Genomic DNA, 14,575 nt, shown 5'->3' with positions numbered 1-14,575 from the left:
GCAGCGGGTGGAGGCGGAGCTGAGCGGCAGAGCGACTACAAGAGGCCCCAGAGGCTCAGGTAGGCCCCAGTGCGGCATCGGCAGCGGGTGGAGGCGGAGCTGAGCGGCAGAGCGACTACAAGAGGCCCCAGAGGCTCAGGTAGGCCCCAGTGCGGCATCGGCAGCGGGTGGAGGCGGAGCTGAGCGGCAGAGCGACTACAAGAGGCCCCAGAGGCTCAGGTAGGCCCCAGTGTGGCATCGGCAGCGGGTGGAGGCGGAGCTGAGCGGCAGAGCGACTACAAGAGGCCCCAGAGGCTCAGGTAGGCCCCAGTGCGGCATCGGCAGCGGGTGGAGGCGGAGCTGAGCGGCAGAGCGACTACATGAGGCCCCAGAGGCTCATGTAGGCCCCAGTGCGGCATCGGCAGCGGGTGGAGGCGGAGCTGAGCGGCAGAGCGACTACAAGAGGCCCCAGAGGCTCAGGTAGGCCCCAGTGCGGCATCGGCAGCGGGTGGAGGCGGAGCTGAGCGGCAGAGCGACTACAAGAGGCCCCAGAGGCTCAGGTAGGCCCCAGTGCGGCATCGGCAGCGGGTGGAGGCGGAGCTGAGCGGCAGAGCGACTACAAGAGGCCCCAGAGGCTCAGGTAGGCCCCAGTGCGGCATCGGCAGCGGGTGGAGGCGGAGCTGAGCGGCAGAGCGACTACAAGAGGCCCCAGAGGCTCAGGTAGGCCCCAGTGCGGCATCGGCAGCGGGTGGAGGCGGAGTCGGGACCAGCGGGAGCAGCGAGGAGGAGCTCGGGAGAAAACCCGGCGACCAGCGAGGCCCGAGACCACAGCTGGGGCAGTCGGGAGAGCAGGAGGCCAGTAACTGCTGGGGCAGTCGGGAGAGCAGGAGGCCAGTAACTGGTGAGTTTAAAAGCTCACCTTTCGCGGGCTTTTTCTTTCACAGCTGGTGCAGTCGGGAGAGCAGGAGGCCAGTAACTCTTATATAGGTGGAGCTGTTGCTAAACCCGAAACACTACAGTGTAGTGTCTCCCACCCTTCCACCTCCTCTAACCTTTTAGGGGTTAGGGGAAGTTGAAAAGGTAGGTTCAATTTATTTTATTTCAGGAGCCTAACCTAGGTGGAAAAGGTTCCAGGACAGGAGGCGGCAGTGAAAATACAACACCAGAAAACAGGTAGGTGACTGGTTGGTGAGTACTTTCACAAACTTATTCTAAGTAGAATTCAATAATTAAGCTAAATCGTAGTAAATAAAAGGGTATTGTAAGGGTTAAGTCATGGAAGGGCAGCTCGGACCCGTGTCATGCTTCTCCTGTGCCATGTGGGAAATCAGGGACACTGTCCCTGACAACTATGTGTGCAGGAAGTGTCTCCAGCTGCAGCTCCTAGCAGACCGCATGGCGGCGCTGGAGCTGCGAATGGACTCACTCTGGAGCATACGCGATGCTGAGGATGTTGTGGATAGCACATTCAGTGAGTTGGTCACACCGCAGGTAAAGGCTAGCTCAGACAGTAAATGGGTGACCAAAAGGCAGGGTAAAGGCAGGAAGGTAGTGCAGGAGTCACCTGCGGTCATCTCCCTCCAAAACAGGTTTACCGTTTTGGGTACTGTTGGGGGAGATGACTTATCAGGGGAAGGCACCAGCAGCCAGGTTCAGGGCACCATGACTGGCTCTGCTGCACAGAAGGGCGGGAAAAAGAGGGATAGGGCTATAGTGATAGGGGATTCAATTGTAAGGGGGATAGATAGGAGTTTCTGTGGCCGAGACCGAGACTCCAAGATGGTATGTTGCCTCCCTGGTGCAAGGGTCAAGGATGTCTCGGAGCGGGTGCAGAGCATTCTGAAGGGGGAGGGGGATCAGCCAGTTGTCGTGGTACATGTAGGTACCAACGATGTAGGTAAAAAGAGGGAGGAGGTCCTACAAGCTGAATTTAGGGAGTTAGGAGCTAAATTGAAAAGTAGGACCTCAAAGGTAGTAATCTCTGGATTGCTACCAGTGCCACGAGCTAATAAGTTTAGAGAGAGTAAGATAGATAAGCTAAATACGTGGCTTGAGCAGTGGTGCAAGGGAGAGGGATTTAAATTCTTGAGGCATTGGAACCAGTTCTTGGGGAGGAGTGACCTGTACCAAGGGGACGGTCTACACCTGAACTGTGAGGGAGCCGATGTCCTCGGGGTAATATTTTCTAGGGCGGTTCGGGAGGATTTAAACTAATTTGGCAGGGGGATGGGAACCTAGGTAGTGGAAAAGAGGGAAGTCATATGAAGTTAGAAATAGATGGTAGAAAGGTGAGAAGCAATAAGCAAAGGAGAGAAACACAAAGGGCCAAACTAATTCATAATGAGAGTGTGAAAAAAGCAAGCCTGAAGGCTTTGTATCTTAATGCTAGAAGCATTAGGAACAAGGTGGATGAATTAGTTGTGGAAATAGAGGTAAACAAGTATGATTTGATTGGGATTACAGAAACGTGGCTGCAGGGTGGGCAAGGCTGGGAACTTAACATCCAGGGATATACAATATTTAGGAAGGATCGGCAAAAAAGTAGGGGAGGTGGGGTAGCATTGCTGGTAAAGGAGGGGATTAATGCAATGGAAAGGAAGGATATTAACTCGGATGAAACGGAATCTGTATGGGTAGAAATGAGAAATAGCAAGGGGAGGAAAACGTTAGTGGGTGTGATATATAGGCCTCCAAATAGTAATATGGAGGTGAGGGAAGGCATAAAAAGGGAAATTAGAGAAGCGTGCGATAAGAGCACAGCTGTCATCATGGGTGACTTTAATTTACATATTGATTGGACTACCCAAATTAGTAAAAATTCTGAGGAGGAGGAATTCCTGGAATGTTTTCGGGACGGTTATCTGGACCAATATGTCGAGGAGCCGACTCGAGATCAGGCCATTTTAGACTGGGTATTGTGCAATGAGAAGGGACTTATCAGCAATCTTCTTGTACGAGGCCCCTTGGGTCAGAGCGATCATAATATGATCGAGCTCTCAGTCGAGATGGAGAGTGAGGAAATTGAATCAGAGACTAAGGTCCAGAACTTAAATAAAGGGAATTACGAGGGTATGAGACGGGAATTGGGTAAGATTGATTGGGTGGTGTTTCTGGGGGGATTGACAGTGGAGAGACAATGGCAAGCATTCAAAGATAGAATGGAAGAATTCCAGAACATGTTTATACCGGTTTGGCATAAAAATAAACCTAAAAAGGTGACTCAACCGTGGATAACGAGGGAAATTAGGGACAGCATAAAATCAAAAAAAAGGGCATATCAACTGGCAAAAAAAAGCACCAGACCGGAAGATTGGGGGCAGTGCAGGATACAGCAAAAGAGGACAAAGGGATTAATCAGGAAGGGGAAAATAGAATACGAAAGTAAACTTGCAGCAAACATAAAGACAGACTGCAAAAGCTTTTATCGGTATATCAGGAGGAAAAGACTGGTAAAATCCCAAGTCGGTCCCTTGCAGTCCGATTCGGGAGAATATATAATGGAGAATAAGGAAATGGCAGACCAATTAAACTCATACTTTGGTTCTGTATTCACAAAGGAGGACACAAATAACCTCCCAGGAATATCGACAAACATAGGGACTAATGAGAGGGAGGAGCTGACAGAAATTAGTATCTCTAGGGATATGGTGTTGGGTAAGTTGAGGGGACTGAAGGCCGACAAATCCCCGGGGCCTGATAAACTACATCCTAGGGTACTTAAGGAGGTGGCCCTGGAGATAGCAGATGCTCTAAGGATCATCTTCCGGAACTCCATTGACTCGGGAACAGTACCCGTGGATTGGAGGGTAGCTAATGTTACCCCAATATTTAAAAAGGGGGGTAGAGAGAAAGCAGGGAATTATAGACCAGTAAGCCTTACATCGGTTGTGGGCAAAATGCTAGAGTCCATTATTAAGGATAAAATAGCGGAGCACTTGACAAATGGGGAAAGGATCGGACAGAGTCAACATGGATTTACAAAGGGTAAATCGTGTTTGACTAATCTGCTGGAATTTTTTGAGGAAGTAACTGGTAAAATAGATGGGGGAGAGCCAGTGGATGTGGTGTACCTTGACTTCCAGAAAGCCTTCGATAAGGTTCCACACAAAAGATTATCATGCAAAATTAAGGCTCATGGGATTGGGGGCAAAGTATTAACGTGGATAGAGAACTGGCTGGCGGATAGAAAACAGAGAGTTGGAATAAACGGCTCGTTTTCGGAGTGGCAGGCAGTGACCAGCGGGGTGCCGCAAGGATCTGTCCTGGGACCCCAGCTGTTCACAATATATATAAATGATCTGGATCAGGGAATTGGATGCAATATTTCCAAATTCGCTGACGACACTAAACTAGGAGGAGGGGTGGGCTCTGATGAGGATGTCAGGAGGCTACAGTGCGATTTGGACAGGTTGGGGGAATGGGCGGATACGTGGCAGATGCACTATAATGTGGATAAATGCGAGGTTATCCACTTTGGGGGTAAAAACAGGAGGGTGGATTATTATCTAAATGGCAATAGATTGGGAGATGGGGAAGTGCAGAGGGACCTGGGTGTTCTTGTGCACCAGTCACTGAAGGAGAGCATGCAGGTGCAACAGGCGATTAAGAAGGCAAATGGTATGTTGGCCTTCATATCAAGGGGGTTCGAGTATAGGAATAGGGATACCTTACTACAGCTGTACAAGGTGCTGGTGAGACCGCATCTGGAGTATTGTGTACAGTTTTGGTCGCCCCATCTGCGGAAGGATGTTCTTGCCATGGAAAGAGTGCAGCGGCGATTCACCAGGCTGATACCTGGAATGGCGGGAATGACCTACGAGGAGAGATTGAATAGTTTGGGCTTGTACTCACTGGAGTTTAGAAGATTGAGAGGGGATCTCATCGAAACATATAAAATTATGGCAGGCCTGGACAGGTTGAATTCAGAGAGAATGTTTCCAATGGCAGGGGAGCACAGAACCAGGGGCCACAGTCTAAAAATAGCGGGCAAATCATTTAAAACAGAGATGAGGAAGAATTTCTTCACTCAAAGAGTGGTGAGCCTGTGGAATTCCCTGCCACAGAGGGCTGTGAAGGCTAATTCAATAAATATTTTCAAGAGAGAATTGGATATATTTCTGAAGGCTAAGGGGATTAAGGGTTACGGAGAAAAGGCGGGGACGGGGTACTGAACTGGTAAGATCAGCTATGATCTCAGACGAAGATCAGCCATGATCTCATTGAATGGCGGAGCAGGCTCGAAGGGCCGAATGGCCTACTCCTGTTCCTATCTCTATGTTATTTAGGTGGAGCATATTTTAAGAGGGGTGAATGTGGTGATTATTCCTTGTTTAGTAAAAGTATTGTGATTGGTTGTTTGTTAACTGCCTTGGGATATATGTTGTAATCTCATTGGTAGTTGATGATCACATGATGTGTTGTGGCCACCTTAAATTCAGTTCTTTTCCAGCTTTGGTTGGGACTGGATGTGGGAAGATGTGCTGCAGATTTTAAAGTTAATAAAGCCTAGCTTTGGAAGGCAAATCTATTCTTTATTTCAGAGGGGCAGTACTAAGGGAGTGCTGCACTGTCAGAGGAGCAGTACTGAGGGAGCACTGCACTTTCGGAGGGGCAGTGCTGAGGGAGTGCCGCACTGTCAGGGGGGCAGTACTGAGGGAGTGTTGCACTGTCAGAGGGGCAGTACTGAGGGAGCGCCGCACTGTTGGAGGGTCAGTACTGAGGGAGCGCCGCACTGTCGGAGGGGCAGTACTGAGGGAGTGCTGCACTGTCGCTGAGGCAGTACTGAGGGAGCACTGCACTGTCGGAGGGGCAGTGCTGAGGGAGTGCTGCAATGTCGGAGGGACAGTACTGAGGGAGCGCCGCACTGTCGGAGGGGCAGTACTGAGGGAGTGCTGCACTGTCAGAGGGGCAGTACTGAGGGAGTGCTGCACTGTCGGAGGGGCAGTACTGAGGGAGCGCTGCAATGTCGGAGGGGCAGTACTGAGGGAGCGCCGCACTGTCAGAGGGGCAGTACTGAGGGAGTGCTGCACTGTTAGAGGGGCAGTACTGAGGGAGCACTGCACTTTCGGAGGGTCAGTACTGAGGGAGCACCACACTGTCGGAGGGGCAGTACTGAGGGAGCGCCGCACTGTCGGAGGGGCAGTACTGAGGGAGCGCCGCACTGTCGGAGGGGCAGTACTGAGGGAGCGCCGCACTGTCAGAGGGGCAGTACTGAGGGAGCGCCACACTGTCGGAGGGGCAGTACTGAGGAAGTGCCACACTGTCGGAGAGGCATTACTGAGGGAGTGCTGCACTGTCAGAGGGGCAGTCTTGAGGGAGCGCCGCACTGTCGGAGGGGCAGTACTGAGGGAGCGCCGCACTGTCGGAGGGGCAGTACTGAGGGAGCGCTGCACTGTCGGAGGGGCAGTACTGAGGGAGTGCTGCACTGTCAGTGGGGCAGTACTGAGGAAGCGCCACACTGTCAGAGGGGCAGTACTGAGGAAGCGCCACACTGTCGGAGAGGCAGTACTGAGGGAGTGCTGCACTGTCAGAGGGGCAGTCCTGAGGGAGCTGCTGATTTTCCGGGTCTGCGCCAATTTACCGTTTTCCTCCTATGTTCCAATAGATTCGACTTGCCTCGATTTGTTGACAGTAATTATATTTTATTCAGTGAAAGAGAGAGATTGATACATTACAGCACCTGAGCAGTAGTCAAACAAAGCACAATCAAGGTATCTATTACTTGTTGGGCCCTGGGTAGAAGACGCAATCTCCACGGGTCAACCCCAGTCAGCCCGGGCCTCTCGTGTGTAACCCCTTGTTCTGCCAGGAATACATCTTTAACTTCGCCAACCAAGGCCCAGCACTTCGGTCTCTTCCATTTTAAAATCTAACCTAGTCTACCCAGGGCATCTAACAGTAGGGTTTACAAGTATGATTATAATTGCAGCAATAACATAATGAAATCATTAAACTAAAATTAGCAATAGAATCAACTGATTTAGTTCAGGTTAGTTAGTAGGGAGACACAGAAATGAAGATTTCCTCCTTTCTTACAGAGCACCGCACTGTCGGAGGGGCAGTACTGAGGGATTTTTTTTATTCATTGATGGGATGTGGGCGTCGCTGGCAAGGCCTGCATTTAGTGCCCATCCCTAATTGCCCTTGAGAAGGTGGTGGTGAGCCGCCTTCTTGAACCGCTGCAGTCCATATGGTGTAGGTACACCCACAATGCTGTTAGGAAGGGAGTTCCAGGATTTTGGCCCAGAGACAGTGAAGGAACGGCGATACAGGTCCAAGTCAGGATGGTATGTGGCTTGGAGGGGAACTTGTAGGTGGTGATGTTCCCATGCGTCTGCTGCCCTTGTGGTAGAGGTCGCGGGTTTGGAAGGTGCTGCTGAAGGAGCTTTGGCGAGTTGCTGCAGTGCATCTTGTAGATGGTACACACTGCAGCCACAGTGCGCCGGTGGTGGAGGGAGTGAATGTTGAAGGTGCTGGATGGAGTGCCAATCAAGCGGGCTGCTTTATCCTGAATGGTGTTGAGCTTCTTGAGTGTTGTTGGAGCTGCACTCATCCAGGCAAGTGGAGAGTATTCCATCACACTCCTGACTTGTGCCTTGTAGATGGTGGAAAGGCTTTGGGGAGTCAGGACGTGAGACACTCGCCGCAGAATTCCCAGCCTCTGGCCTGCTCTTGTAGCCACAGTATTTATATGGCTGGTCCAGTTCAGTTTCTGATCAATGGTAACTCCCCGGATGTTGATAGTGGGGGATTCAGCGATGATAATGCCATTGAATGTCAAGGGGAGATGGTTAGAGTCTCGCTTGTTGGAGATGGTCATTGCCTGGCACTTGTGTGGTGCGAATGTTACTTGCCACTTGTCAGCCCAAGTCTGAATGCTGTCCAGGTCTTGCTGCATATGGACACGGACTGCGTCAGTATCTGACGAGTCTCGAATGGTGCTGAACAGTGTGCAATCATCAGCGAACATCCCCACTTCTGACCTTATGATGGAGGGAACGTCATTGTTGAAACAGCTGAAGATGGTTGGGCCTAGGACACTGCCCTGAGGAACTACTGCAGTGATGTCATGTGATTGAGATGAATGACCTCCAACAACCACAGCCAACTTCCTTTGTGCTAGGTATGATTCCAACCAATGGAGAGTTTTCCCCTTGATTCCCATTGACTTCAGTTTTGCTAGGGCTCCTTGATGCCACACTCGATCAAATGCCGCACTGATGGAGGGGCAGTACTGAGGGAGCGCTGCACTGTCGGAGAGGCAGTACTGAGGGAGCGCCGCACTGTCGGAGGGTCAGTATTGAGGGAGTGACGCACTGTCGGAGGGGCAGTACTGAGGGAGTGCTGCACTGTCGGAGGGGCAGTACTGAGGGAGTGCTGCACTGTCGGAGGGGCACTACTGAGGGAGTGCTGCACTGGCGGAGGGGCAGTACTGAGAGAGCGCCGCACTGTCGCAGGGGCAGTACTGATGGAGCTTCTTCTTCTTAGGCAGTCCCTCGGAACCGAGGATGACTTGCTTCCACATTAAAAATGAGTTCTCAGGTGACTGATGAGTCCAATGCGGGACCGACAGTCTCTGTCACAGGTGGGGCAGACGGTGGTTGAAGGGGCAGGTGGGTGGGGTGCTTGGGTTGACGTGCGCTCCTTGTGCTGCCTGCGCTTGGCTTCCGCTTGTTCCCGGCGAAGAGATTCGAGGTGTTCGGCGCCTTCCCGGATGCTTCTCCTCCACTTTGTGCGGTCTTGGGCCAGGGATTCCCAGGTGTCGGTGGGGATGTTACACTTTTTCAAGGAGGCTTTGAGGGTGTCCTTGAAGCGTTTCCTCTGCCCACCTGGGGCTCTCTTGCCGTGCTGGAGCTTCGAGTAGAGCGCTTGTTTTGGGAGTCTCGTATCGGGCATGCGGACAATGTGACCCGTCCATCGGAGCTGATTGAGCGTGGTCAGAGCTTCGATGCTGGGGATGTTGGCCTGAGCAAGAACACTGATGTTGGTGCGCCTATCCTGCCAATGGATTTGCAGGATCTTGTGGAGGCAGCATTGGTGGTACCTCTCCAGTGCTTTGAGGTGCTTGCTGTACATGGTCCATGTCTCTGAGGCATACAGCAGGGCGGGTATCACTGCTGCTCTGTAGACTATGAGCTTAGTGCTGGGTTTGAGGTCCTGGTCTTCAAACACTCTCTTCCTCAGGCGACTGAAGGCTGCACTGGCACACTGAAGGTGGTGTTGGACTTCGTCGTCGACGTCTGCCCTTGTTGACAGTAGGCTCCCGAGGTATGGAAAGTGGTCCACGTTTTCCAAGGCTTTGTCGTGGATTTTGATAATCGGGGGGTAGTACTGTGTGGTGGGGGCAGGTTGGTAGAGGACCTTTGTCTTACGGATGTTTAGTGTATGGCCCATGCTCTCGTATGCTTTGGTGAAGGTGTTGACGAAGGTTTGGAGTTCGACCTCCGAGTGAGCGCAGACACAAGCATCGTCTGCGTACTGTAATTCGACGACAGAGGATGGGACGACCTTGGATCTGGACTGGAGGCGACGGAGGTTGAACAGTTTCCCGTTTGTTCTGTAAATTAGCTCCACTCCAGTGGGGAGCTTACTGAGGGTGAGATGGAGCATTAGAGCAAGGAAGATCGAGAAGGGTGTTGGTGCGATGACACAGCCTGGCTTGACCCCGGTTCGTACGTGAATTGGGTCTGTGGTGGAACCATTACTTAGGATCACGGCTTGCATGTCGTCGTGAAGCAGGCGAAGGATAGTGACAAACTTTTGAGGGCAGCCAAATTTGAGGAGGACACTCCATAATCCCTCACAGTTGACAGTGTCGAAGGCCTTTGTGAGATCAAAGAAGGCCATGTATAAGCGGTTGGTGCTGTTCCCTGCATTCCTCTTGTAATTGAGGGGCAGTACTGAGGGAGCGCCGCACTGTCAGTGGGGCACCACTGAGGGAGCGGCGCACTGTGGGAGTGGCTGTACTGAGGGAGCGCTGCTCTGTCGGAGGGAAAGTACTGAGGGAGCACCGCACTGTGGGAGGGGCAGTACTGAGGGAGCGCTGCCCTGTCAGAGGGGCAGTACTGAGGGAGTGCTGCACTGTGGGAGGGGCAGTACTGAGGGAGCGCTGCACTGTCGGAGGGGCAGTACTGAGGGAGCACTGCACTGTCGGAGAGGCAGTACTGAGGGAGCACTGCACTGTCGAATGGGCACTACTGAGGGAGCGCTGCACTGTGGGAGTGGCAGTACTGAGGGAGCGCTGCACTGTGGGAGAGGCAGTACTGAGGGAACGCCGCACTGCCGGAGGGGCAGTACTGAGGGAGCACTGCACTGTCGAATGGGCACTAATGAGGGAGTGCTTCACTGTGGGAGTGGCAGTACTGAGGGAGCGCTGCACTGTCGGAGAGGCAGTACTGAGGGAACGCCGCACTGCCGGAGGGGCAGTACTGAGGGAACGCCGCACTGCCGGAGGGGCAGTACTGAGGGAGCGCTGCACTGTGGGAGGGGCAGTACTGAGGGAGCGCCGCACTGTCGGAGGGGCAGTACTGAGGGAGCGCTGCACTGTGAGAGGGGCAGTACTGAGGGAGCGTCACACTGTCAGAGGGGCAGTACTGAGGGAGCGCCGCACTGTGGAAGGGACAGTACTGAGGGAGCGCTGCACTGTCAGAGGGGCAGTACTGAGGGAGCGCCGCACTGTGGGAGGGGCAGTACTGAGGGAGCGCCGCACTGTGGGAGGGGCAGTACTGAGGGAGCGCCGCACTGTGGGAGGGGCAGTACTGAGGGAGCGCCGCACTGTCGGAGGGGCAGTACTGAGGGAGCGCTGCACTGTGAGAGGGACAGTACTGAGGGAGCGCTGCACTGTGGGAGGGGCAGTACTGAGGGAGCGCCACACTGTCAGAGGGGCAGTACTGAGGGAGCGCCGCACTGTGGAAGGGACAGTACTGAGGGAGCGCCACACTGTCAGAGGGGCAGTACTGAGGGAGCGCTGCACAGTCAGAGGGTCAGTACTGAGAGATCCCATGGCCACTATCTCAAAGTAGAGCAGGGGAGTTGTTTGACTGTTTCTATACTTTTGGTGAATTTCATAACTGTGTAAAGTTGATGGTTAAAGTATTTAAAACTGCGAGAGGAGGAAATTAATCAGTGGCACAGATAATCGTAAAAATCAGATTAATGTGATTAATTTTTTTTCAGATTTCAATATAAGCTTAAAAGGGACAGAGAAAGCAAACACCAATCAAACATGATCAATTGATGACTATTCTGTCTGATTGGATCTTCCAGAATCCTTCAAAACTTTGCAGTAATTCAATCAAAGAATTCTCCGGACCTGCCCGCGGGATTTAATCAGAACTTTCACATTCCCTCACCTCAAATGGAAGGTCACCGGAATTCCAGGGGTTGGGAGAGGAGTTTGATGATTGGATTGGAGTTTCCAGGGGTTGGGAGAGGATGTTAATGATTGGATTGGAGATTCCAGGTGTTGGGAGAGGAGGTTGATGATTGGATTGGAGATTCCAGGGGTTGGGAGAGGTGGTTGATGATTGGATTGGAGATTCCAGGGGTTGGGAGAGGAGGTTGATGATTGGGTTGGAGATTCCAGGGGTTGGGAGAGGAGGTTGATGATTGCATTGGAGATTCCAGGGGTTGGGAGAGGTGGTTGATGATTGGATTGGAGATTCCAGAGGTTGGGAGAGGTGGTTGATGATTGGATTGGAGATTCCAGGGATTGGGAGAGGTGGTTGATGATTGGATTGGAGATTCCAGGGGTTGGGAGAGGTGGTTGATGATTGGATTGGAGATTCCAGAGGTTGGGAGAGGTGGTTGATGATTGGATTGGAGATTCCAGGGATTGGGAGAGGTGGTTGATGATTGGATTGGAGATTCCAGGGGTTGGGAGAGGTGGTTGATGATTGGATTGGAGATTCCAGGGGTTGGGAGAAGAGGTTGATAAGAACATAAGAACATAAGAAATAGGAGCAGGAGTAGGCCAATCGGCCCCTCGAGCCTGCTCCGCCATTCAATAAGATCATGGCTGATCTGATCCTAACCGCCAATCCACTATCACAGAACCATCTCCTGAATCTAACAGAATTAGACACATGAAATAGGAGCAGGATCAGGCTACACGGCCCCTGGGCCCGCTCCGCTACCCACAGGGCCATGACCGATCCGAACCTAGGCTCATGTCCAAATTCCTGCCCGCTCCCCGTAACCCTTAATTGGATTGGATTGGAGATTCCAGGGGTTGGGAGAAGAGGTTGATGATTGGATTGGAGATTCCAGGGGTTGGGAGAGGTGGTTGATGATTGGATTGGAGATTCCAGGGGTTGGGAGAGGAGGTTGATGATTGGATTGGAGATTCCAGGGGTTGGGAGAGGTGGTTGGTGATTGGATTGGAGATTCCAGGGGTTGGGAGAGGTGGTTGATGATTGGATTGGAGATTCCAGGGGTTGGTCACTCGCACAGCTGAGAATATGTTTCATTGCAGGATTTCCATTCACTTCCTGGGCAGCAGCAGGTCTGTAAGTTTAGCAATGGCTTCACTTCCCTGCTGGGCATTCTTCTGAAGTTGCTCCTGATTCACAGCGGCCCTGTGATGGATTTCCTTTCTTGCTTCGTCACATTTATCCTGGACCTTCTTAAACTTGTATTCAGACCCCTGCCCGCCCAGCAATGAGCTCAGCTCGCCCAGTTGACCTGCAAGGTACTTGTCGTGAATCTCCACATAGGTTTTTGACATGTCACCGATGTGGGTCATGATGCTGACTGCCTGGGACACTTGAAAGTTCATCATCTGACTACTGGCTAACGCACCTGGAGCACCCTGCATGCCTTCACCACTCACCGCACTAAGTCTCTTAAATGTCTTCTGGCAATCTTCAGTTAATATTGGTATGATATGAATGAAGTTGATCATCTCTGACCAGTTGGACTTGATGCTCCCCAGTGCCCCAAGCCCTTTAGCCATCAACGCTACACGTGTGCTGATATCCATCTCTTGTGCCTGATTGTTCTTTATCTCTCTCAACAACGTCTCACTCTCATCACACGAACTTTTCATATTTTGGTGACATTCATTGTACATTTTTTGCGACTCCTCCAACTGGGATTGGACTTCCTTGATCTTCAGTGAGGCTTCCTCTCTAACCTTGCTGAGGAAACTGCTGATTTCAGGGTTTGATTCAGAGGATTCTTCGTCTTTCAGCTCAGACGCCAGTTGTATGAGAAAGATCAACCCTTTCCCCAGCTCCACCACCAGAAGCACTGGGCTGGTCACATTGCTCAAAAGATCAACAATCTTTGGGAGAAGCTTCTTCATCTGTTTCAGTCCTTCCAAACAGAACTGATCAATGAGAGCACTCGCCCTTACATTGTCATATTCACTGGTGACTTCCTCACGTTTTCGGGAAGCCTCGATCCATTGCTTCTGTAAATTGCTCTTCTTCTCCTCTACTAGCTCATTCTTCTGTTGTGTTTCCGACAGGACTTTCCTTACTTCCCCCAGCTTATCCTGGCTGATACTCTGGGAATCTGTACAGGTCTCCAGCAGCTCACTCAGTAGATCGCTGAGATTGGAGAGCTCCTTTTCCACAGATTCGGCACATGTTTTGGATTTGTCTGCACAAACCCGAATGTTCTGCAGCTGCTTGGGAAGGTCTTTGTTCAGAGATGACCCTTCACCCACATTCTTCACATGGACAAGGAGGTCCTCACAACACATGCGGATTTTGTTCAGATTAGTGCGGGTCTGTTGAAACGAGTTTACGGTTTGGTTGCAAACCTCCATCAGGCACCTCTTGAATGAATCTGGACGTTTAAACAGGGATTTCTTGCCTGCACTGCCTTGGTTTAGTTTGAAGTCCTCCATCCTCGTAGCCAGATGCACCAGTTCACCCAAAATAGCGACAGATGTGGGTGCTGGCATCAGAAACTTCTCCCACTTGACCTGGAACTGCACCATCACATCAAAGCAAAGGAACACTTGCTGTTGGCTGTGGAGCTCAGTCACGTGACACTGCTTGTCCGACATGCTGATGTTTCCTGCAATGAGAATTCGCACAACTGGATTGGCTCAAACATTAACAGTTCTGTTATTGGAGAGAGAGGGTTCACATCAGAACAGGCCAGTAGTCAGCCTTGTACAACACAAAGACCACCTTTCAGCCTTGCTGTGCTGACTTAGATGATATAGGGCATGGTGAGGGCACGACAATTGGGCTCATTGACCTGGGCAAGGGAGGGGAAGATTTCTGAGCACCGTCCCGTGACTGCTGAGGGCATCAGCGTTGGGCGCGGTTATCAATAATCCAACAACATGCTGATACTCAGAGCTTCTTCTGTTCAGGTGGACCAGCACACCCATCCCCCGTCCCCCCCACACCCGTCCCCTGTCCCCCCCACACCCGTCCCCCGTCCCCCCCACACCCGTCCCCCCCACACCCGTCCCCCGTCCCCCCCACACCCGTCCCCCCCACACCCGTCCCCCCCACACCCGTTCCCCATCCCCCCCCACACCCGTCCCCCATCCCCTCCACACCCATCCCCCATCCCCCGTACCCCCATCCCCCGCCCCCCCCACACCCGCCCCAGTCCCCCCCACACCCGCCCCAGT

At 52.2% G+C, this 14,575-nt stretch overlaps 1 protein-coding gene across 1 annotated transcript; it reads right to left on the bottom strand.

Moving 5' to 3' along the window:
* Positions 1-11,115: 11,115 nt before the first annotated feature.
* On the bottom strand, positions 11,116-14,320 carry LOC147083917 (uncharacterized). Its single transcript, XM_085980037.1, has one exon. The coding sequence runs from the start codon at positions 13,991-13,993 to the stop codon at positions 12,461-12,463; it is 1,533 nt and encodes a 510-aa protein (XP_085836163.1). The 5' UTR covers positions 13,994-14,320; the 3' UTR covers positions 11,116-12,460.
* Positions 14,321-14,575: the final 255 nt, after the last annotated feature.

Source organism: Somniosus microcephalus, unplaced genomic scaffold (assembly GCF_052327205.1).
Source record: "Somniosus microcephalus isolate GS21.2 unplaced genomic scaffold, FLI_Smic_1.0 scaffold14, whole genome shotgun sequence".
In the NCBI taxonomy this organism is placed as follows: Eukaryota; Metazoa; Chordata; class Chondrichthyes; order Squaliformes; family Somniosidae; genus Somniosus; species Somniosus microcephalus.
The sequence above is the reverse complement of the archived record's forward strand: the minus strand, read 5'-3'. Positions and strand labels throughout refer to the sequence as shown.

Coding starts and splice junctions, on each gene's coding strand:
- LOC147083917 (XM_085980037.1), bottom strand. CDS start 13,993: ATGTCGGACAAGCAGTGTCACGTGACTGAGCTCCACAGCCAACAGCAA.